The sequence below is a fragment of the Pezoporus occidentalis genome, unplaced genomic scaffold, assembly GCF_034315485.1.
Source record: "Pezoporus occidentalis ecotype Australia unplaced genomic scaffold, CSIRO_AGI_Poc_V1 ctg55, whole genome shotgun sequence".
Taxonomy (NCBI): domain Eukaryota; kingdom Metazoa; phylum Chordata; class Aves; order Psittaciformes; family Psittacidae; genus Pezoporus; species Pezoporus occidentalis.
This window is the reverse complement of record NW_026915888.1, coordinates 3404222-3428553: the sequence shown is the minus strand read 5'-3', so window position 1 is coordinate 3428553 and position 24332 is coordinate 3404222. Positions and strand designations below refer to the sequence as shown.

Sequence of the window (24332 nt, the reverse complement as noted above, 5' to 3'; positions counted from 1 at the left end):
ACATTTGCTTTCCAGAACATTGCTGTCTGTAAACCACACTTTCCTAGGCTTGGAAGGAAGGAGTGACCTTGATGACCGAGTTACTCTACCTGGGTTTCTGGCTTTGACATGGGCTTAAATGCTTTCTGGCTTCAAAAGCTGTATACCTCATTACAGTCATTCCCATTTATAAGGGTAGCCAATTAAAGTGGTAAGAATCTTACTTATTAAATGCTTCCTGAATTTACTAAGTCAGGAAAGTTGAAGAGATGCATTTTTCCTTAAGATCCAGTATTCCTTTCAGGCTTCAGCTGTGGTTTTTCGCAGTGCAGCAGTGAATGAGGTGCCCAATCTAAGATTAGAGAGGAACTCACTTCATCAACTTCCAGGGTTTTGCTGTGGTTTGCACTTGGCTAAAGTTTGCTGTATCACCAGTGTGATCTAAACTGCGAGTTCAAATTCAGCTAACACAGCTGTTAGGCATGGGCTCACTATGATTTAGATGTAGGCAGTGCCACAGGGTCATGTGTGCCCAGCTCTGGGGTGAGGAGGACTCCTGCCCACCAAGCAGGATATCTGCCTGGGTATAGGCACCTCGGTGCAAGGGTGTGCAGCGGGAAGTGATGAGTTTGCCTGCTGGAAGAGGATGCTGGAGCTGTCTTTGTAATGGAGCTGGACAGCTTTGCAGGCAGTTCCACAGTGGGTGTTTGCAGTTCTTGGTTCGGCACAGAGGGAACAGTGGTTAAAGCAGGTGAAGAAGTTAATCTGTAACTGCAGCATTTCTGACCACTGTGTTCAGCAGCAGGGACTGCTCCTGACTCGCTGGCTCTCACCAGGCTGTGATAGGAGAAGGCTCTGTGTGGTTTGGTTGGGAACTATTTACAAGCTGCTTTTTTTAGATACCTTGGTTTAAAAGCAAGCAGTGGTCACGTCCTTTCCTTTAATGAGTGAAGAGCTGAGAGAATGGGAGGGACCTTTGTTGGGGTGCAGCCTTTGTATTTTGTATAACCATGGAGCCCTGGACAGGTTTGGGTTGAAGGGACCTTAAAGCTGCTCCAGCTCCAACCCCTGCCACAGGCAGGGACCCCTTCCACTAGAGCAGCTTGCTCCAAGCCCCTGTGTCCAACCTGGCCTTGAGCACTGCCAGGGATGGGGCAGCCACAGCTTCTCTGGGCACCCTGTGCCAGCGCCTCAGCACCCTCCCAGGGAAGAGCTTCTGCCTAAGAGCTCATCTCAGTCTCCCCTGTGGCAGGTTAAAGCCATTCCCCTTGGCCTGGCCCTACAGGCCCTTGTTCATATCAGAAGACTTCAGATTTAGGAGAGAGAATGGCAGCTAAGCCATGAAAAATACCCATGCATTCCTCCTGTGTACATCAAACACTCTTTTCCCCTGGTACACTTACAACCCAGTGTTACTTTTACAGTGGACTGCAGAGACAGCTAATACTGGTTTTCACCATGATGGTTTCACTGAGCTGATGCACTGACTGTCCTCAGAACAACTCCTTCAGCCTGTAGTTTTCTGTTGGTTCCACTAAGATGAATTTCCGCCTCCCTTCTCCCCCTTCCTCCCCGTCGTCTTCAGCAACACTGTTCCTCATCCCCACCAGCGTGGCTGTTAAACCAGACATTGTGCTCCCCGATGAATCTCCTGTTTGTGATCCAGTTGGGCTCTGAGCCTGCATAAATTAATCATTTCTCAACTTAAAAAAAGGGCAAAGAAAGCACCCACGGAGAGAAACCCCATCCTTGTATGGGAGACAGTGTAAAGCTGGGTCCATTATTTCAGTCCTGTAAATGCTGTATAGCCCCACTGTAAGCCGTATCCGTGAATCCACGTTCCTGTTAAGTGTAAGAGCTGTTCTCCTGCATAAACTCTGCATTTACGTTGGCTTCTCTCTTCTCCCTGCCCTGGCCCCCTCCCTCCGGACCGTTCTGCTTTACTAACCTCATTCTCCCCTGTGTATTTTACGTTTTGCCATGTAGGTCTTTCCCAGCTTTGCAGCCCCAGGCGGGCGTTCTCAGAGCAAGGTCCGCTCCGCCTGATCCGGAGCGCCTCTTTCTTTGCAGGTTTGCAGTGTGCTGTGTGCTGTGTGCCTAGTCTAGCTGGGGTGACACAACCGTGGGCAGTCCTAGTCTGGCCCTGGAAATAAGATTCTCATGTAGGGTTTCATGGGCAGCCATGCCTGCTCACTTACCTGTTTGGTTACGTGCTTTAAATCCCCAGAGGACTGCAGGCATTTTAATGGTCCTCCTTTTGTGCTGATTTCTTTTGGAAACCCACCCCTTTAATGGTGGATTTAATATTTCTGGAAATAATATTTCACAATAGCGTTGAAGCTGGTTTGATCTGGACTCGTTTCAACCAGACTGTACAAATTAAAGCTAATCCAGGTTCATTTAAAACGGACGTTTCTTCCTTTTAGTGCCTGGGTCTTATTTCCATGGCCGAGTAGCTTTTATTTCACACACGTGTTTGTGAAATGTCGCACATTTCAAGACTATTGAGCCTGAGACACTTGATCTTGTCTATATGCAACTGTGAATCTGGACAGCTTATGGCTTAGCTGAACAACCAACGCGCTGCTCGCTTTGAAAGCATATACTTTCTTCAAGGCAGCACTGTAAAATCCTCTTAAAATCATATATATAATACCTGAGAAAGCTGGTAGGTGAACGAAGTCGTGTTCCTGTTGGTCTATGATGTTGTTTTTCGCTACACGCTGAGTGCTACCAATGTGACTGACATCCTTTTGGTACATTGAAATGTCATTGAAAAATACCTGTGTAAAGGTACAGAGTTCTAGTTTGCACTAAAATATGTGGTACAGACCAAGGAACGTACATACAAGCTTCTCAGAGGAGCGTTTTGGCTTGTTCAGCTAAGCAGCCTTTCTGGGTGATGGCCTTGTGCAGTGCTGTTGATCTGAAGTAATGAGCATGGTTTTGTTTCATTAATTACATGGAGATCTGCAAACAGGAAAGGAACTGTATATTCCCCTGCTAATTGCTGTTTCTTGTTTTACAGTTCATAGCAACCCTATGGATATGCCTGGGAGGGAGCAGAATGAGGACAGAGACAGCGGGATAGCGAGATCTGGTAATGTCTGTTCCATGTGTTAACCTTGCAGACTCCAAAGATACTCACTGAGACATCTAGCCATCATCAGATAGTCTTTCCTGTGCTGAAATGTGCTTGTTCTGGTTTGTTATATGTACGCATTAATGCATACCTATATGTATACACACAGTGTAGGCGTCGAGGGGATTGCATTAGGAACCTCACGGAGGTAATCTCAACACCAGAGCAATTTATTAAAGCCTGCTGCAAATAAACAAGCCAAATTAAATATTGAAATGAGCTTGCAGCATTTCTAAATGATACCTGTTGTCGCCTCCTTTCCAGATTGAGGATGCTGCTAATGGTAAAGCAGGCACTGGCCTCCACAACGCCTCTCTCCTCCTCCCAAATTCAGGATATTGGGCACTCAGTTAAGATTGGGAAGGCTGTTAAAGGCTGTGATTAACGTTACTCCTTTCCACAAAGAATCCGTTTCCGATACTCAGGGTTGATGAGCAAGGTGCAGCCCGTATGTTGTCTATTATGTAAAGCTGCAGGACTGCCTCGCCCTTGTATCTTATTAATGTTAGTAGAAACTGGTTATTTTTAGATAAGAAACACAGATAAACAAGGGATGAGGCACTTGAGAGGCAGCCCCAGTTTATCTCAGGGGGCTTCGTTTGGTCGCTGGTATTATTTTCCATGCGCTCTTCCTTCTGGAGAGATGTTTATTTATTCCTCTTGTTATTGCAGCATCTCTTAGCAGTCTGCTCATCACTCCGTTTCCATCTCCGGGCTCTTCGTTTAACAAAAGCTGTGCTAGCAGTTACCAGCGGCGTTGGCGTCGCAGCCAGACTACCAGCTTGGAGAATGGGGTCTTCCCTCGATGGTGAGCTGGGAATGAGAGTGCTGGTTCCTGCCCAAGAGTTTTCCGTCATTGTCAGCTTGATTCTGCTCCTGCATACCTACATCTGCTCTCGCTGTTGCTTTCTGTGGGGTATTTGCAGGGGTGTAAGTGAGGCTGCATTCAACGCCTGATCTTTTTTAGGATCCGTTTGCTTCGTGGCATTCCGTGTTTTGCACTAACTGGGAAGCCTGCAGCAAGATGTAAACCCGTGGGCTGTGCTTTTGAGGATAAGAAGCCCTAAAATGCTACTCAAAACACAAATTCTTGGCAGAGATGGGAGAGAACTAAAATACCATCCTCTGATCCCACAGACACTTTGGATCTGGTTCCAGCTTTTTTGCTTGTAGGATCAGTTAAGGGTTGCTTGTCAAAAATGGCATCAGAAGTGATGATTTGACAGCTATGCAAACAGCCGGTGTTTCTTGAAGTTAAATGTTCAAGAATTGAATTATAAAGGAAATATACCACTTTAATCAGTGCATTACATTAACGTTCTGTTTTTCATGCTTCAAGGTCCATGGATGAAAGCTTTAACTTGTCAGATGACAGCTCTGGTCCTAGCCCGGGAATTGTTAGGAAGAAGAAGATAGCAATTGGGGTTATTTTTTCCCTCTCAAGAGATGAAGATGAAAACAACAAATTTAATGAGTTCTTCTTCTCCCACTTCCCTCTTTTTGAGAGTCACATGAACAAGCTGAAGAGTGCGATAGAACAGGTAAACACAGTCTCTTCTGATTCCTGCACTTGTATTGCTGGCTGTTTCCCCCAGCCCTGTCAGATGTAATTCCTAATGCTTGTTACTGGTCTGCAGAAGCGGGATCAACTCGCTGTTGGGTGTAGGAATTGCACCAGCCAAGAGCTTTGCTCCACAACATCTTTGGTGATGTTTCTTATTGCTTGTAAAAGCACAACATGGGGAGGACAGAGCCTGCTGCATTGCACTGCAGGGATCGCTAAGAGTGAGAACAGTCACTGGGGCTCTGTAAGCTCCCAGTAATCCTGCAGCAGCCAAGGGGAAAAGTGCTTTTAAGGCCACCTCAGCCTCCCTGTTCCAGCTGTATCTGAGTCTACTGGATTGCAGGGTGAGAACCTGCCTCTAGGCTATTGCAGGCTGTAATTACTGAGGGGTTTTTCTTTCCCTTTATTTTACCCCAAAGACTGAAGTATCAAGTATGTGGTTAGATTTGCTTCAGCTCTCTCTTCTAGGAAATACTTAGTGGTCACTTTGCCATGGCAGTGAAAACTTTGACCCCTTTTATGCCTTCAATGATGACAACAAGCACAGAAGCAGCCCAGGCTGCAAATGCCTGTGCCTTACCTGTCTTCCCTCAGATAAGAAAGTTGGCACTTGCATCATCACTTTATCACTTTAAAAAAACCCTATTTGCATGACTGGTTGCAGGGAAGATAAAGTCAAACACATGACTTTGTTTTCCATTTTCTGTGCTGCTGCAGCTCTGTGTTACTTATCTTGCTTAATGATTGTTTTCAAGGCTATGAAAATGAGTCGCCGATCAGCTGATGCCAGTCAGCGGAGTTTGGCCTATAACAGGATTGTTGATGCCCTGAATGAGTTCAGGTGAGCTGTTCTCTCCTTGTGTCTGTGTCTTCAAAAGCACTTGCTTCTGGTGTAGAGGGATCTTAGTGCAGGATAAGGAACTTGTAACATCTAAAGTCTTCTGCAGAAGCACGTACAATGCAGGTATTGGTGATAGAAAGTCATAATCCGTGTTCTCAGATATTGCCAAGTGTTGTGTATCCATCAGGGCTTGGTGCGAACAGGACACAGATGGTGAAGGTTTTCTGTGCTTTAGGTGGAAAGGAAGCTCCCAGCGACCTCTTAAATTGTCTTTTATGGCCCACTGAGATGGGGAAAAGAATTGCAAAGCCGTGTTAGGGAAATCCTCCTCTCGTGTATGTTTTCCCAATGTGTGAGGCAAAGCAGGACCTTTACCCTGCTCTAAATTCTGCTCTAAAGGCATTTCAGATAAGCAGCTACTGAGGAGGGGACTATCTTTTTCACACAGTAAAATGCAGCACTGTAATCTCTTGCTATCAGTACCTGGAGGTCTCTGTTCAACAGTGACTACACCAAGTAAGGCAGATAAGCACATCCCTGGCATTTAACTGTATTTTCTTTCCATAGTGTAAGTCACGGGGAGGGAATTAAATGAAATCCGTCTGTTTCAAGTGATTCATCTCCTCTCACATGGGAGTGGCAGGGAGCTTCCTTTACAACCAGTGCAGAGCTGCTTTCCAAAGACTTTATAGGAGGCAGTGCTCTGATGTTATAAAAGGAAAATCCTGACTTCAGGATGTGCTTTACGGAGCAGCGAAGGATCCCGAGGGCTCACTCCTTTCTCTACAATCCACTTCCTGCCGTGGATTAGGTGTTGTTGCAGGAGGCAGGCACGGTGTAGTTTTAAACTGCGTTTACGTTCCAGAACCTCACCTGTGGGCAGGCGCCGGGAAGGGCAGAGGATGTGTTCCGCAGGGGCAGGAGGCAGGGAAGGGAGAGCACGTGGGGCTGCGGGGAGAGGTGGATGGGGTGAGCCGTGCCAAGACAGGGAGCAGAGGGAGCTCGTGACTGCTGGGAGCCGCCGATCCTGCCCAGGGGCCCGAGACGAGTTCAGCAACTCGGCTGCCCCCAGCCCTGCCTCTGCTCCCCGTTCACTCCCAGAGCCGGTTCCTGCATTCCCACCTCCCCAGCTGTCTTCCCAAGCCCTTCCCCAAGCATTCCCCCTCAAGATACACTCGGCGGACTTCGCCCCATCGCCTTTGTCCTTCCAAGTTAAACAGTGCCAGAGCGCTGGGGAGGAGCGCGTGTCCCGACTCGACATAACCCTGAACACAGAGGGCAAACCCCGCTTGGTTGCTTTTTCCTCCTCCTCCTCGTGGGGAAGCGCGGTGGGATGGGATGAGGAAGGCTGCTGCGGGGCTGAGGAGGGGAGAGCCCGTCCCTGCGGACTGGCACCGTCCTGCGCTGGGATCATTCACAGCCATTGCGCAACCGGCGCTGGGAGCGTGTGTCTGAGCACCAGCTCCATGCAGAGGTTTCCATGGTGATGCAAATATTGCTCTTTAATAGCGTAACGAGGTAAATGAAATCCAGTTTCATTCTGTACAAACGAAGTTCCCCGGGCTGCAGGCTTTGGCACGGCTGCTTTGGGGTTGCTGCTTTATGTTTGCAGTGGGTGCACCAGCCCGTGGCCCCAGCCGGGGCAAGGTCCTTGTGGCTCGGGGTGGCAGCATGTGCTGCCGTCCAGAAAGGTGTTCCTGTGGCACACAAGAACCCCTTGCTTCTCAAAGCAAGGCAGTACGAGTCTGGTAAGGAGGGGGGGGAAACAGGCACATTTGAGTGCTGCAGGCTGGATGCAAAGATGCTTTGGCACAGGTTCAGCAAACCCATTTAGGCCGCGATTATCTCTTTAGGCGTCTGCTTTCCCACTGGAGTCACGGGGAAGTCAGGAGCCTGAGTCCTTTGGTGAACCTGAGACTTGCGTCGGTTCCTGCCCTCTTAGCAAATCATGCTGGAGGGAAGAAGGGTGCTGACTTCAGTGGGTTGGTGTTTCTGAAGCGTAATCCCGTGCTCCATTAACTCATTGCAGTCTTTGGGGTTTTGCAAGGAGAATCATCTTCTCCTTCCTCTCTCCTCTCCTTTTTTCTTTCTCCTCTGTTCTCATCTTTCCCCTTTCCCATCTTCTTTCCCCTCCTGCAAGGGGAAAGCAGCTTCTAGGCTGCTTCTACAAACCGATGCTGTTGCTAACTTTGCCTTCGGTTTAGTTCCCAGCTCCAGGCCTACACTATTCACGTTGCAGCAATTCTGAGTTTTCTAAAGCACTGCTGGATTTAGCTATTAACACTTAATTTGGAGGCTTAGAGCTCTCCTTGGCTGTCAGCTGTGCAGACACATGATTTATGAAGTAAGCTACTGTACTTGCATAAACATTTTGGCTGCCTCCTCCCCGAGGGCCAGTGCAGCACATTGATAATGCAGATCATGCATCTCGCTAATACCTGTGTGCAAGTGCACAGATTGGCAGGGAAACACTGAACACAGGGGCTGGGGAAGCACCTCTCTGCTGTCTGGCAGCCAGATTGGGCCCGGGGTTTATGCCAGTCATTTGTAAGCAGCTTATGGTGCTGTGAACCCAGGGGTGCTCCATGGTGCAGGCTGGCCCCTGTGCCCTGCTCTGGCACTGCTGCAGTGACTATTGCTTTTGTTTTCGTCTTCCTTTTTATCATCTTTGGAAGGAAGGAATGGGGATAGGGAGCAAATGCATGTGAATTCATCATAACCCCAGCCTGGTTTGTGTTGAAGGGACTTTAAAGCTCCTCCAGCTCCAACCCCTGCCACGGGCAGGGACCCCTTCCACTAGAGCAGCTTGCTCCAAGCCCCTGTGTCCAACCTGGCCTTGAACACTGCCAGGGATGGGGCAGCCACAGCTTCTCTGGGCACCCTGTGCCAGCGCCTCAGCACCCTCACAGGGAAGAGCTTCTGCCTGAGAGCTCAGATCAGTCTCCCCTCTGGCAGGGTAAAGCCATGAGGAGCTGCCCAGCGCTGCAGGTCAGTGTTCCCTTTAGGCAGGAAGGGGGCTGCAGAGGGATGCTCTCATCCACGTTCAGTGTGTGCAGCAGCAGGGGATGTGTCTCAGACTGATGCTGAACCTCAGGACAAAGGCAGGGAAGGTTTGTGGTGTGTCTGGGTGAGGAGGGAGCAGCACAACACCCGAGCCACAGCCATGCTGTGCCAGGGGCAGCGCTGTGTGTGCCTTGTGCCATCTGCACCCACAGAGCAGACAAACCCCAGCGGGTTTGCAGGAAGGGCTTTGCTCAGGGCTTCATTTTCGCTTGGCTGGGCTGGGCTTGGGTCAGTTTCAAGCCACTCTTCCATGCAAAGGTGTTTCCTGAGGAGCTCCCCCAGCCCCTGCTGCACTATCACTGGTGCTGAGGTGCCCATAAGCTGCAGCTGGAGCTCAGCATCCAAATAGAAACCATTTTAAATGCACTGGCACAGGGTGCCCAGAGAAGCTGTGGCTGCCCCATCCCTGGCAGTGCTCAAGGCCAGGTTGGACACAGGGGCTTGGAGCAAGCTGCTCCAGTGGAAGGGGTCCCTGCCCGTGGCAGGGGTTGGAGCTGGAGGAGCTTTAAGGTCTCTTCCAACCCAAACCAGGCTGGGGTTCTACGAACCCTCAAAGGAACTGATCCTGTCATTAACTGAACTTTCCCTCCCATGCTGCTGCTGATGCAGGGGGGTGGCAGACAGAGGGGGCTGCTTGCTCCCTGTGCCAAGAGGGGTTCATCTGAGTTTCAATGCTTGTTATTTTTCAGATCCTGTTGACTTCCGCATCGTGTTTTGGGGGGTTTTGTTGCCTTTTTTCCCTTGCTTTTCCCCCCTTTTTCAGTCGCGTTTCCCTTTGCTTTGCTGTTTCTTTCCAGGCTGCATCTCTCTTCCTCCCCTCTCCGCAAGCAGCGGTTCCCCTGCCTTTACCAGGCTGGAAAGCAGCTTAATCCTTGCCCTTGGTCTGTGTGCGGGCTGGGCTGGAGGGTTCCCTGTGCTGCAGTCACATGCCTGCTGGCCCGTGGCCAGGGCAATCTGATCTGGGGCTGAGGAAACACTATCGGCCGCAGATGCAGCCAGGGTTACCAGAATAGTAAATAACAATCACAAGACTGGGGCTATCTGCTCAACGAAAACAAATACTTTAATGCGCTGCCTTTAGCACAGAAGTGGTTTCTCTTTTTCATCCAAACAGCCGAGCTGCAGGAGGCTGCACAGGGGTTGGTTTGCATGGAAGGAGGAAGGAGCTGCGCTTTGTGTTGTGTGATTTATCCTCAGCTGGGCCTGGGGGGTGTAAGATGCAGTTTTGAGCTTGGAAGTGGGGGTTTCTCCCTTGCTGTGGGCCTCTTTAACACCCACTCCAGTTAATGGGCTGTGAACAGGAACCTTTCCTTAATAATCCCACCTCTAATGCTGCTCAAAACTGGCCCAGCCAACAGCAAGCCTCTGGGGGGGGGGAGTTGCTGTGGGGCTGGTAAGCACAAGGATAACTTGACTTTCCCCTTCTGCAGCCCACTGACTGCTTTCTGGCTTTCCATCTTATCCCTGTGCCAGCGGAACATCTGGAAGTCGGATCTTTGAGGAAGATGGGGTTGATTTTGGCTATTGTGAGCTTGCAGGATGGATTTTCATAGAACCATGGAATGGTTTGTGTTGGAAGGGACCTTAAAGCTCCTCCAGCTCCAACCCCTGCCATGGGCAGGGACCCCTTCCACTGGAGCAGCTTGCTCCAAGCCCCTGTGTCCAACCTGGCCTTGAACACTGCCAGGGATGGGGCAGCCACAGCTTCTCTGGGCACCCTGTGCCAGCACCTCAGCACCCTCACAGGGAAGAGCTTCTGCCTAAGAGCTCATCTCAGTCTCCCCTCGGGCAGGTTAAAGCCATTCCCCTTGGCCTGTCCCTACAGACCCTTGTCCAAAGCCCCTCTCCAGGTTTCCTGTAGCCCCTTTAGGCACTGGAGCTGCTCTGAGGTCTCCGGGAGCCTTCTCTTCCCCAGGCTGAACAAGAGAACATTGTGTTTAATGCAAACTGGTAGAGGAAATAAGGCAGAGAATGCCATTGTCCCCCCCCAAACCCCATCTTCCTGAGCAGCCCCAGTGACTGTGGCACAGGGCACGGTCACCTTTGCTGCCCTCTTGGGTGCTGTCACCACGCAGGTCTTTCCTCTCTGCCATGGAACCACCATGCAGTATCTCCTTCCTCCCCCAGCACCCTCGCACCGTGGCTGCCGTGCTGGGCTCTGCTTCCCAGGGAGTTTCCCTTTAAACACTAAAACATGGAAGAGCTGGCAGCTCCTGCTGGAGCGTGGTTGCCCGACCTGCACAGTCACTGCTTCACTGCTGCAGGGGTCTAGGAATGTTTAGACCAACGTAGCCAGAGATGTTGAGAAATCAGAGGCGCTGGTAGGGATAACCGTGTAAGTCTTTGTCTGGGGAAGCAGAAATACCTCTTACAGAAGTGCATTTGGGGAATAGAGAGAAACCTGAACTGATCCGTCACTTCCTTCGTTGTTCTGGGTTCTTCTCAGGCCCCCGTTTGTGCTGTGATGAAAACACAGGTTCCCATAGTGTCCTAATGGAGGCGCTGTACTTAAACTGTTGCTTTAGAGCCTAGAGGGGTTTAACAGTAACCTGAGGGGGTTTAATCTGGTATTTTACTGCCAAGCCAAGGTTTTAATCACACATGTACTGCCCTCTGTAGAGTCACAGGGGATGGGGGTAGGTGCAGAGTGCTTGAACCCAGGGGAAACTGTGACTCTCACATGCTGTATTTAACACAGATGGAGCAAGCTGGAGCCTTGCTCTAGAAATCCATCCTGTGGTGGGTTTGGCCTAGAGATACACCAGTTTTCTTATAGGAAGGAGGAAGTTGAAGTATTTTATAAGTCAGATACACATAAACCTGGTCCAGTCATAAGTCAGGCAGAACTATAGAGGAATAACAGGTTTTCAGTGAAATGGAGAGAAATGAGGGAGACAGCAACAACAAATCCTTCATCTCTTTTCCATGCAGAACAAGGGAGATACTGACTCGGGACAGTGAATATTACTGTGTTTGGGAGCAGCTTAGGTAGATGTGTGAACAACCTGAGGCTTAACCCTCTGGGGTGGAAGGGTGAGTTCATACTGTCTAATGGGTGATGGTTGATAAGAGGAACTTCATATCTGATAGGAACGTTGGCTGGAACTCACTGTTGCAGTAAATCCTTCGAGTTGGGATCTCTGCCTTTGGGGTTTCCTTTAGTCTTATGGATTTTGGGGTTTGTTTTCCAGAACAACCATTTGCAATCTCTACACGATGCCGCGGATCGGGGAGCCTGTCTGGCTGACGATGATGTCGGGGACACCGGAGAAGAACCAGCTTTGCCATCGCTTCATGAAGGAGTTCACCTTCTTGATGGAAAATGCCTCTAAGAACCAGTATGGTGGATTTCACTCTTTTAAATGACAGCTTTTTTTATGCCTTTTTATTTCAAACCAATTTTTGAATCAGTTCTTAAAATCCCGGTAAATCAAAGATTCCAAAGGCCATCCATAAATACCTCCTTTTTAAACCTGAAGTGAGGTATCCCATTAAACGCCTGCTGCCCCAGCCCTCTGCCTCTTGTAGAGGCTGAACACTTGAAACATGTCCATAGGAAGCGCGTGATGGGTGTGTATGTCTGGAAAGGGGTGAACATACCTTATGAAATGCATTAATCTGCCTTTCAGAATCAGTTATCATATGATGAGCGAGGTCAGACATCCAGCTAGAGCCGTGTCTGCAACCCTGTCTGACCACAGACTGCTCTTAAACCTGACTTCCACTGAAGGAATGGTGTGTTCCATTGGTGCTCACCTTCCTGCCCTCCGGCCAGAGCCAGGAGCAGTTGTTGGAAGTGGAGGCAGAGAACGTTCTTGATAAACTCAGGAGAATCTGATAAATTTACTCTTTTGTCAACACCTCATCCTGCTTCCCCAGGGCATGAACAGGGGAAGTTTGGCTCCATTGAAGTCCTAGAACGAGCACAAACATGTGAAGGTGGAGTGGGAATGGCACTGGAGACCAGCTGGTAGCTCCGGGGGAGCTGCTCTCTGCAGGGTGGGGAAGGGAAGGGGCTGCTCCTCGCCATCCTCTAGCCTTGCCACCAATGTCACCTTCTGTGTCCCTGAGTGGGAGGTGACAGTGGTCAGTGCAGTCCTTCTCCTGCCTAAGGGCAATGGGAGAAGCCACAGGGAGTTGTGAGGGGTTCAAAGGTGTTTTCTCCCAATGAGTTCCTGCTGCAGTGGATGTGTTCCTGGGATTAGCCCCTGTGGTCCCTGCCGTTCCGAGCCCTTGGTTACATTTCAGTGGTCATTTGTTTGGCTTTATTGTTTTGGTTAAAATGCAGTAAGATTCACACTGATGGAAGCAAGAGGAAAATCAAACCCTGTGTCCTTTTCAAGCCAGTTCTAAATCTCCTTTCCTTCTTTGGCTGCCTCCGGTGAGGAAACAGCTAAATTTAAGCTGCAGGTTCTTGATGCTGTACATAAACTATTGAAATAGCTTTATTTTGGGTATTGGGCAATGGACTTTCCCTCCCCAGCACCTGAACCGCTGCAGCAGCTACCAGCACCATCTGTCGGCACATGGGCCTTGGGCTGTGCTTCTGCTCCCTCTTCCTGCCAGGAACAACAGGGATTGGGAACCACAATCTCTCTGCATGGAGCCCAGACCATGCTCTTTCACTGCCATACCTCAGATAGCTCACATTCCTCAGAAAGGTTCTTGCTTTCCTTGCTCAGCTGGTGGATGCTGTTGTGCCAGGGTAAGGACACAACCTCGCTGGCTGGGCTGCCCAGCTTGGGGGGGTTATTTCTGGAAAGGAGCAGCCACGTGTGCTTAAATCGCTTGACACGTAGGTGAAAGAATGCAGCACCCAGTTATTGTATAGGTTTGGTAGCAGCAGCCTTCCTCCTCTTCAGTAGTCACAGATCTTAAGGGTTTGGGATCTCCTTCCTGGAGGACCAAGGCCACACAGTGCTACTGTTACCTTGCAGCGAACCAAAGTAAGTTGGTTTTCAGGTGTTGTACAGCACAAAGCTTGCAGAATAGGAACTCTCAGGTAATTGCCAACCAGAGGGGCTGAGATGCCACAAGTTTAAAAGGTTTTCTTTTACTTTAAATGCTCTCAAAAAGAGCTTTGCAGGCTGGGAGGGAAGGTGCAGCCCTCCCTTCTCTCCTCAAAGATCCAGGACCCAAAGGGATGATGTCTGCCTACTCTGTTGGGTTGTTTCTGCAGTCCTTGATCCATACAGCATGCTGTCAGTTTGACATCCTGAGTGTGTACCTGGAACACCATGATGTTGGACGTTGTGCTTTCAGGTTTTTACCGGCTTTGCTGACTGCTGTCCTGACAAACCACCTGGCCTGGGTCCCCACTGTCATGCCCAACGGCCAGCCGCCCATCAGGATCTTCCTGGAGAAGCATTCTTCCCAGAGCGTGGACATGCTGGCCAAAACTCATCCCTACAACCCACTGTGGGCACAGCTCGGTAGGTGACAAACTCCTCCAAACCCCCAACAGCTTCACATCATGAATGGTACGTGGTGGGTTTTGTGGATGCTTGTTCCTTCCCCCCAGAGTTAATTCTTTAGATCCAAAAGGAGACAAAAGTGTGGATTTCAAGCTATGATGTCTCACTTTGGTTTTTATATGTGCTTTAATTTCTTAAGGCATTATCAATTATAAAATGGCAGCCAAAAAGTCATCTATGGCAGTTCTCTTAAAGGTGATGATGAGGGATTCCACTACTCTGGTCCTCCCTCTATAAGGAAAATCACTTTATCTTTTGGGGATGCTGCTGTCAGTAAGCCTGGTTCTGGAAAGAACAAATTAAGGAATCCATCTTCTGATAAGACATGAACATGGTCTCAATACAACAGGCAAATGAGTGACACAGTGCAGGAAATCATGACTAGCAAGCCACTAGGTCAGGTCTCAAGCCTCAGTTGAGTGGGTAGCTGGTCACAGTGTCTTCTGATTGCTGAGTACTGGGGATGAGTGAGCTTCCCACTCTCTGGTCAGATTGTCCTGCTCTGCACACCAACTGTGATGGAATTTGGTTAGACAAGGGAAAGGAAAGTTGTGCAAGGTTGCCCTATTGTGGTATAGGCAGGAATGGCCAGGGAGTTGGCAAGAAGACTTGATTTCAGCACTCATGGGACTCAGGGGACATGCTCTGGTTAGGCTGGCCTTCAGGGCCTCTTGGAGCCCTTGTTCCCTCATCCCTGCATTCATGCAGTGCCCTTGTACTTCTGGAACAACACATGCACAGGCACTTCCCCATGTGAATCTGGTGTACAGTCAAAGCAACCCATCCAACCCATAGCAGAGCTCCAGGGGAGCGAAGGGAAGGAGGTTGGCTTCAGCTTTGCACCCACCACTGTCACTTTTGCCCTCGCTCTTGGCATAGGCTTGTTCCTTCTTAGCGCTTTCTCATTGTGGGTAAGAGTTCAGCCCAGTTTCCAGACTATCCAGGGTAATTCAGAGCAGATGCCTCCTGTCGCCCATGGCTATATAAGGAGCCCAGGAGATGAGCCTCCAAAGCTAGGCACTGAAGTTAGGTGCTGCAAATGCTCCCTAACGCGGGAGATCAGATGTCTCCCTGACCAGTGTGTCACCTTACATACGATACCAACAGCATCTTTGGGATTCTCTGTATTGAAAACAAAATACTAGCCTAGCTGGCATCACTCTTCTGCTTTGGTGTTTTTTCTGTTGTAGACCTGGCCATTGAAAACTGGCCGCAATGACTGTCTGGTAGAAGAATAATTCATTTTAAAGATGCAAAATAATTGTCTCTTTCCTGTTCTAGGTGACCTGTATGGAGCTATTGGATCACCTGTGAGATTAGCAAAAACAGTTGTGGTTGGCAAAAGGCATGACCTGGTACAGAGGTTGCTTTATTTCCTTACTTACTTCATCAGATGCTCTGAGCTTCAAGAGACTCATCTGCTAGAAAATGGGGAAGATGAAGCCATTGTCATGCCCGGAACTGTTATAACAACCACGCTGGAGAAAGGAGAAGTCGAGGAATCTGAGTATGTGCTTGTCACAATGCACAAGAACAGGGGTAACCTGCTACCAACGGAGTCTGAAGAGACGAGAACTCCCAACTGCAGCTGTAAATACTGCAAGTGCCCCATCTCCCTCGCGCAGAACATAGAAGGTGTTTCACAGCAAGAGAGAGAAGACACACAAAGCACTCCTAAGGTAGAGCTGGAAACGTCCTCGGATGAGAACAGAACTCTTGTTCCTGACGACTGCCAGGAGGATGCTGTTGATGGGAAGCAGCCGCTGCCCTGCCTGGACGCAAAACTGGAGAGCGTGGTGTGCACAGGGTCAGCTTCAGCCGAGAAGCGTGTAGGGACGGAGCCTGGTTTGGAGCCAGGGGCAGACGTGTGGAGGAAGGACGAGGCGCTGGAAGCGGGCAGCCAGGCGGGCGGTGGAACGCGGTCACCCGGCATCGCGGTGGAGAAGAAGCCCCCGGATAAGCTCTTCTGCAAGGCGTTCCCCTGCGGCGCTGCCGAGGCTCAGACAAAGGTGACGTTCCTCATCGGAGATTCCATGTCACCCGACTCGGACATCGAGCTCAGGAGCCAGGCGGTGGCAGAGCAGATCGCTAGGCATCACAGCGCGCCGGCGCCAGCGGAAGGAGCGCCTGCTGATCAGAACTGTGAAGCTAAACAAGCTGTTGAGGACCAAAACAGAGACTGTGGGACAGCCGAACCCTTACCTCCGGTTGTGAGCGAGCATCCGAGCTGGAACCCAAACCCATACAACGCCGAGAGCATGAGTCTGTTCGATGAATACTTCACTGATGACAGTGCAGTTGAGACCCGGACTGCTGATGATATTCCAGGGCAGGCAGCTCCAGACCTCCTTGCTCACAACAGTAGCTTAGAGTTCTCTAAAAAGCTCGGTGCAAAGAGTAGCAAACCACCGAGTGAGTTTTGTAAGTTCATGGACTCCGTCCGACAGGAGACCTACAAAAACTGCTTCAACGAGCAGGACCAAAGAGAGAAAATCTCTATTTGCGTCCCCCATGGGGACAGGGAAAACGTAGAGAAAAAGGTGGCCCCGGGAATTGACTGGGACATTCCAAGAAATGAGAGTTCGGATAGTGCCCTGGGTGACAGCGAGAGCGAGGACACAGGCCATGATCTAGCGAGGCTAAGCGGGAACTATTACGGAGGAGAGCAGGAAGACTGGGCAGAAGAGTACGAGATTCCCTTCCCTGGGTAAGTAGCGTTCGGCAGTAATGGAGCCTAAAACAGAGCAGAGCCTCTTCTCGTGTCACATGTTTGGAGGAATGCAAGCCGAACTTGGCATCAGAGGTTGGAAAAGTGTCTCTTGAGCTCGCTGGTTGTAAAGAACATAGAGCGATCAGTGGTGTGGAAAAAAGTACTAACTGTGCACCGAGACCTTGGCCTGTGTCCTCTCCTTCCACAATGGGCTGGTGGCAGAAGCTGACTCCAGGCTCTTCCTTGTTAGAAAGTGCTTGTATAGAGGTTAGAAGAGATGCTAGAAGTGAAAACGCAGCCTCTCTGCCAGCTGCATTTGTTGTTTACTGTTGCCCGTCTCTTTGCTGTGCCTTTCCTGCAGGTCAAAACTAGTTGAAGTGAACTCTGTCCAGCCCAGTATTGCCAATTTCGGAAGATCCTTACTAGGTGGCTACTGCTCCTCTTACGTCCCCGACTTTGTTTTGCAAGGCATCGGAAGCGATGAGAAGCTGAGGCACTGTTTGGTGTCAGATTTGTCTCATGCTGTGCAGGTAATTAAGCTATATTTGGTAAATGTCTCTGTCGCAGTAGGGAAAGGCAAATGTTTGTGAATGCACAAACCTGCTGCAAGGGGAAATATTTACTGTCGCAGCTCGCTCCAGTCCCAGGTCACCAATTTCGTCTACTCCCTCATTAACACCTGGAAAACAAGGGTATTTTCCCTGTGGATCTGGGGCACAGATTCCCACTGGAACCAGCTGAGGGACTTGTGCCCTCAGGAAGATGGATCTCTGCTCTGAGCCACCATCATCTCCTGTAGGCACTGATGGCTGTGTCCCACAGGGTGCGATGATGTTAGACAAGACCAAGGGCTGAGGTTGCTGTGCATCCGTTCCCAGGCATGGGGGTCCTGCTGCAGCGGTCATGCAGGAGCTCCCTTTGCTCCCTCCTTTCCTCAGGCTGTCACTGGAAAGCATGATCCTGCTCCCCTCTGGTTTATTCCCAAGGGGATGAGGAAGGAGCCAGACACAGCATAGGGAGCAGGCAGTCCCCTGGGAGCCTCTGAACATCCCCTTCTTCCACACCTCTCCAGTTAAGATGTGCATCACGTCCCTCGCATTAGTGTCCCCTTTCCTTGTGCCCAGCCCTGCAGGGGCTGAGTTTCACTCCCTGCGTGCTTGCATTTAAGCCATGTGTGAAGTGTAACTGAACTTCAGGCAACAGAAGCAGCAGTGTGAGGTAGCCATGAAACAGATGTGTCTGAAATACAACCTAACCGTGGTGTGTGTCCATCAGGAGACTTGGGAAGAGATTGAGAGGCTATGAAAGGGCTGGGCAAGATTTTATGTGCTTCTCTTAAAGGAAAACAGTAACTGCATCCCAGCGCTGTGGGACGTCCCTGGGGCGCTTTGGAAGGAGATGCTCCCCAACAGTCCAGCCCCAAAATGCACGGGGGAAGGACAGCGGGTTCCAAATGCTGCCTCTGAAACCTCCCTGGCTGGGAGCAGTGGAGGCGCTGGTGCAGGCTTGGCTCCGGACTCCCTCTGCTGGCCTTCTCGACACGGGAATGCTGCCGCAACCAGGAGTAAACCGGATCTGTTCACACTGCCTCTATGAGCAGCAAGCTGGGGCTTGGGTACTTTGCGTTTTAGGGGTTTAAGATACACTTTAGAGATGTCAGAGCTCTTTATATCCGATATCAAAAGATACAGTTGTCAGCCAGCAACACACATCCAAGCCTGGAAGAAAATGTAAACCAGCAACTATCCTGCTAAAGCTGTGCCTTGCTTACAGTAACACTCTGATTTTAATAGCTGCAGCACAGTGTTAGCAGATGTTCCTGTGTTGCAGACAAAGCAGTGCCTGGGATGCCATCCCTGCTCACCAGGATGTTGTTATCCGTGTTATCCACAGCTCAGCTGTGGTTGTTATCCTCAGTGTTCTGCGTGGTCCCTTGTCATCCTCGGGTCTCTGCTATTCCTGTTCTGTTTCTAGCATCCCGTGCTGGATGAGCCGATCGCGGAAGCCGTCTGCATCATTGCAGACACGGACAAATGGACGGTGCAAGTGGCCAGTAGCCAGAGGCGAATGATTGACAACAAGCTGGGGAAGGAGGTGTTAGTGTCAAGTCTTGTCTCCAACCTGCTGCATTCCACTCTTCAGCTGTACAAGCATAATTTATCTCCAAACTTTGTAAGTATGAGGAGCGATGGAAAGGGCAGTGCTTTGAAGGCATCCTTTCACTGCATGGCTTCAGAGGCTGTGAGCTTCTGCCTGGTTGATTTAAGCCAGAGCCACAGTTGCAGTAGCCAGCGCATCCCCTGACAGAGCTGTTTGAGCTGCCCGTTTAAACCCTGCTCTGTAATCAAGGCAGCTGTCTCATTAATTCCGATTTAACATGCAATCAAAGGCTTCTGCTCAAAAGTAAGAGTCTTGCCAGTGAGTACCTTACTAATTATTCTCCTAGACACAGCCACAGGAAGGCAGTAGGTGTTTGAGGTCTGTGCTGTGTGGGTGCAGTTTGGATGCAGCGCTGTCCTCTCTCCCTGACGCAACTCTCTTTGCTTTCTAGTGTGTTATGCACCTGGAGGACCGGCTGCAGGAGCTCTACTTCAAAAGCAAGATGCTGTCTGAGTATCTGAAGGGCCAGATGAGGGTTCACGTGAAGGAGCTGGGCGTGGTGCTGGGGTAGGATCACAAATCCCTCCGAGCAGTGCTGCCGCGGGTTTCCTGGTGCCACATCCTCCTCCTGGGCTTGTTCTAAGCACAGAAAATGGATTCCTAAAGGGGAATGGATTTCCCATAGAAACCCATGGCCGCGGGCTTCTCCTTAGCCACTGCTTGATCCCGAGGATCCCCCAGCCTTTCTCTCTTCCCTCCGGGCAGGAAGGTGGGCTCAGCACTCCAGAGCTTATCAGACTCTTTGCTTACTTAAGTCAGTCATCACTGAACAACGTGGGGCACCTGATTGCTCCAGGTTGACTTTCCCTACATGGCAGAAAACTCCCTCTGTGTCATGTAAGGCACATAATGCCTCTCTGTGGGTGCGGGGCAGAGGCAGAGGAGCTATTTAAGAGGTGTTTATAGGAAAGCTCTGAATAGCTTTTTATGCAGAGGAGCCACAGGGTGAGCAGGAAGGCGCACGGAGCACATGTGGAGCTGGAGATGGGGAGCAGCTGCAGTGGGTGAGCTCCAGCACTGTGCCAGGGCTGCCTTGGTAGCTGCTGCAGTAGTTCAGCCTAATCCTCAGCTCCTGTGCATTGTCCCCCAGTTACTGCTCCTTTGCGTGGGGGGCAGGAGGGAATCTGCTGTTCTCCTCCCTCCATTTGCCTTCTCACCACTTTGTTGGCCCTGTTTAAAAGAAGCCAGGAGCTGCACAGTGCGGAGCGGTCGCTCCTCAGCATGAACAACACGAGGATACAGGGGGGCAGAGCAGCAATGTGGAGGCTGCAGTGTGTAACCCGGCTGGCAGGGCTACCTTAGGAGGGAAGCTCAGTGGGATTTAGTTTTCCAGTGTCCTCCCTCTCGGAGCTGGGCACGCTCATGGCCCAGGCAAAGGCTGGGGCTGGAGCACGGTGACCGACGTGCATTTCGGGTTGGATTAAATGCGGCTCTTCTGCTTCCTTTCAGGATTGAATCCAGCGACCTCCCTTTGCTGGCAGCTGTAGCAAGCACTCACTCTCCCTACGTTGCCCAGATACTACTTTAAAATACCAGAGGCCGTAGATGTTGACTTTTTTCCTCCCCCTCTGGAAACAAAGTGGAAGAAGACAACTTGTTCTGGCTCCTTTCTCTTTGAAGCCATTAAAACAAACTGCTCGTTGAGCTGCAGCACCTCCATATATGACTGCACGTTGTGCAAACACTTGGAGGCTTTTCCTCTCCCGCTTGGTCGTTTATAAAGAAGGATAAAGAAAGGAAAACAGAGCGAGCCGGGGACTTCAGCCACAGACAGGAGAGGAAGATCTGCGGTTTTTAGCAGCTTCTGCCACCACGGCCAAGTGTAACTCAGATGGGGGACGTGAGGAAGAGCTGCTTTGAGGAATACGTGATGCTGTCGCTGGTTGTGGACTTACCGAGGGGACGCAGCAGCTGCCGTCAGCCCGAGGAGGAGCTCCTTCAGTCTCTAACTCTCAAGCTGCAATGAGCTGTAAACAACTTCTCCTTTTCCATGTCATGGTCCAGGTCTGCGCTCTTCCCTGAGGAAGAACGGGGGGGACGAGGGGGGGGTGTTTTGTAAAAAGCTCATTCATGACACTCAGCTCCAAGGTTAATTTATGATCTTTCTCCTGGGGAGAGGGAATAGCTGGGGGGGGGGGAGGAGGAAGAGGAGGCCAACGGCGATGGAGGTTCTCTTTCTTGGCTGGGTGTTGTAACCAGTATTAAATGTTTCTAACGTGTCAATGTTGCTTTATACCAAGTGATGCTTTTCTTCCACAACGTAATCAGAATGTTTAAAGGAAAAAATCATCTCTAAGGGAGCGTTGGCTGCGGTTTGCCCACAGGCCCCAGGTGACTCTTTACCTCTTAACTTTTTTATGGTCTCTAATATTCTTGCAACATCATCTTCTTTGTACAGCAGTCAGTCAGCTATTGAAGTGATGAACTAGAAACAATTGTACCAAAGCAGTGGGGAAGAAACAGATAGACTATTATTACCCTTAAATTGCTCAGGTAACGAATTGCTCTGTTTTATAAAGCCATTCTACAAAACCAGGACGTTGCTTACACCACAGTGCAGTAACACCAGGTTATTTCTGGACAGATGCACCCCTCGATGCAGATGACTCTAATCCCTTTTCTACTCACTTGTGTAATTACCAGCAGGAAATGTTGTTTATTTTATTCTCAGCATTTCTCCTTTCCTCAGCCATCGCTGTTTTGTCATTGTATATACAACAGTTGTACGAATAGCTGATGGACCCAGCCTGCTGTAAGTAATGTAAATATACAGTGGTAGGTGGATTATGTTTTCAAAGGCTCTACTACCTCAGTTTAACTGGACACTTCATTAGAGGCTTTTCTTTGCGTATTTGTCCTGGCAGCCAGTTCATGTTGCTGGGGTTTAGGTTCTGTTCCCACCCCTGACGTGCAGTAGGTTGGAAGCCATGGGTTAGCCACACACGTAGGAGATATGTGCTCACATGGGCGCTGAACTCTATAAACAGCTCTATAAATATGTCCCTCTGTAATCATCCATTCAGTAGTGTAGCACGCCTGCTATTGTTCGAGGAGGTATTTGAAATACAAAATCTATTTTAACCATTTGATAAACTCGAAAACAATAGGAGAGATCCCGGCCCCAGCGCTGCCTCCTCCCTTCCTCCCTGCGCCAGGATTCCAGTACTACTTAAAGCTGTAACTTCAGACTCTGTCCCAGGGAAGATCCACATGGAAAACCCATGGCCCTTTCTATGTAGGACTGAGTCCCCCTTAGTAACTCAAACCTTAATATAGGCAGTGGCACTGGGAGCATTTTTGTATATAAAATCTAACACTGACTGCTGCAGGGAAGAACCTCGTTTTTAATATGTGATCCAAGGATGTTTCTCCCCTATTCTTCAAATGTCCTTCCTTCACCACACTGTTATTTTACATCTGGCTTTTGGAATGAGCACAGAACATAGGGGCCCAGTTGTGTAAACCCATTCTTTACGAAATACAGCATTGAGCTCAGCACGGGGATGTTGAACTCTCTGCTGTGCTCGGTTCTAGAGCCAGGAGTTATACACAGACATGCAATTGTAACCTGGAGGTGTCAGCATGGGCCTGGCTCTGGAATCTCTGCCCCTGCCTCTGCGTGGTTCCTCATGTGGCTTCATCCAGAGCACATCCCCTAATAGATGGACAACCCCCCAGACCATGCTTATAAGGAAGATACCACATCCTCCTCCCTTTAACCATGATCAGGCGAGTTGTTGGCATTGCTGATGTGGATTTGACTCTCAAATGGCCCTTGCACAGCCTGAAATCAGTATTAACTTGAGAAGAAGGTGTTGATTTGGTGGTGTCCTTCCCTGCTGTGCCCTGCCTGACAGGACCCCTCAGCATTGTCCCAGTGGAGGGGCCATGGATGTGGCCTCCTCATTCCCCTCCTGAGGAGCACATTGGTCCCAACTCATCCCAAACCCTGTGTGATGGGATGTTTTCCCATAGGTGAACTTTGAGGGTGCATGAACAACACGGTACGAATGTCTGTGTGTTAAACAACACAAAAAGGGATCTTCTGCAGGACTCCATTAAAGTGTATTGCGATGGTTTTATGTGAATAGAAAACTAATGTTTGATTTCTTCTGTTTCCACTATTACCCATCTCCATTAACATGTCTTAATTTCCTGGCTGAAAACTAAGTGTACTAAGGCACGCGGCTGAGCAAAGTTGTTGTTGTTGCAATTGGCCAACACTGGGCTGCTAAGAACAAACCCTATTTAAAAGAAAGGATTTTCCACCTCGCGGGTGTTTTCCCTGTTAGTTGTTAGAGATGTTTTATGACAGGTTTTTTTTTGTTTTTTTTTTTTGCTTTCTCTAAATTATTTAGACAGTGGTACTTGTAAAATGCTGGGTAAAATGTACATACTTGTTCTCTCTTCTGGTTTTGTATATATTTCCCAAGATGTGCACTTGTATTATAATAACCATTCCCAATTTTAGGGGAAATTTGTGCAATAAATACAGGATGTCGATTTACTTTGGTGCACTCGGTGTCTGGTTTGTACACAAGTAGTAGGAGGGCGGTGGTGAGTGTGCAAACTACGACCATCCCCAGCTTCGCTCTCCCGTCCCTTCGGTGCACACCTCCTGCTACTTAGGGGTGCTGCAGCCGTTGACTTTGGGGTCTCTTGAGGAATTAATCATTTCAAATGGGAATCTGTGGTTGAATTTGCTGCCCCTTCAGTTGTGAATGTCGCTGGCCACAGCAAAAGCAGCAGGAAGACAGAAGATGGTCCTGACCCTCTGGAGGATGCTTGACTTTGCATGGGGAGCACAGATGAAGCTGTGGTCCTGGCATGGGTCTGTGTGGTCACCTCAAAGCAGTTTGTCTCACTAGTCGAGTGTTTGCAGTTCCTCTCCTGCAAGGTACCATGTTTGTGCCCACTGCACAGTCACAATCCCTTTCCTGTCTTTGTCTCCCAGGAATGAAGAAGTCTTCATAAGGTTTATGAATATAAGTTTAAGTTATGATAGAGGGCTGTCAAGAAAAGCGAAGCAGTAATCATACAACAGGAAGAAGAATTAACTTGGGAAGACATAGCAAAGCGTATGTATGATGGCTTTTAGGGCATTTGATTAATCCAGGTCCTGTATTCTTGAAAAGGGCATAAAAAAGAGCAAAAGATGGGAGACTGTGGCCTGAAGTACCTGCATCCTCTGTTCTCGATGAGTGGCTCATCCTCAGTGGATGTTGTAGGAGAGGAAGGGAGCTGCTGTGTGGGGATACTGGGATACGGGGTGCACCCGTGTGTGCTGCTGTCAGAGCCCCGCAGTGGAGGATGGAGGATCTGTGTTACCAGAGTAGATGGTCATGAGGTGTCCTCTCAATGGGGCAGGCACGAGGTTGGCTCATGATCATGTGTCTCTG

The 24332-nt window shown here is 49.6% G+C and overlaps 1 protein-coding gene across 3 annotated transcripts in view; it reads left to right on the top strand.

Annotated features, from left to right (window-relative positions):
• Positions 1-23440, top strand: part of FNIP1 (folliculin interacting protein 1) — a 66772-nt gene extending 43332 nt beyond the window's left edge. For 2 of the 3 annotated variants that reach the window (XM_062638122.1, XM_062638124.1), the window contains exons 7-18: positions 1966-2049; positions 3008-3079; positions 3794-3929; positions 4461-4662; positions 5441-5526; positions 11781-11927; positions 13852-14021; positions 15345-16770; positions 17135-17303; positions 18748-18945; positions 19325-19440; positions 20383-23440. In XM_062638122.1, the coding sequence (XP_062494106.1) occupies positions 1966-2049; positions 3008-3079; positions 3794-3929; positions 4461-4662; positions 5441-5526; positions 11781-11927; positions 13852-14021; positions 15345-16770; positions 17135-17303; positions 18748-18945; positions 19325-19440; positions 20383-20461 (2885 nt within the window). In that variant the 3' untranslated portion in view covers positions 20462-23440. The remainder of the gene's footprint in view (positions 1-1965; positions 2050-3007; positions 3080-3793; positions 3930-4460; positions 4663-5440; positions 5527-11780; positions 11928-13851; positions 14022-15344; positions 16771-17134; positions 17304-18747; positions 18946-19324; positions 19441-20382) is intronic. The other variant, XM_062638125.1, reaches the window with a different exon arrangement.
• Positions 23441-24332: the final 892 nt, after the last annotated feature.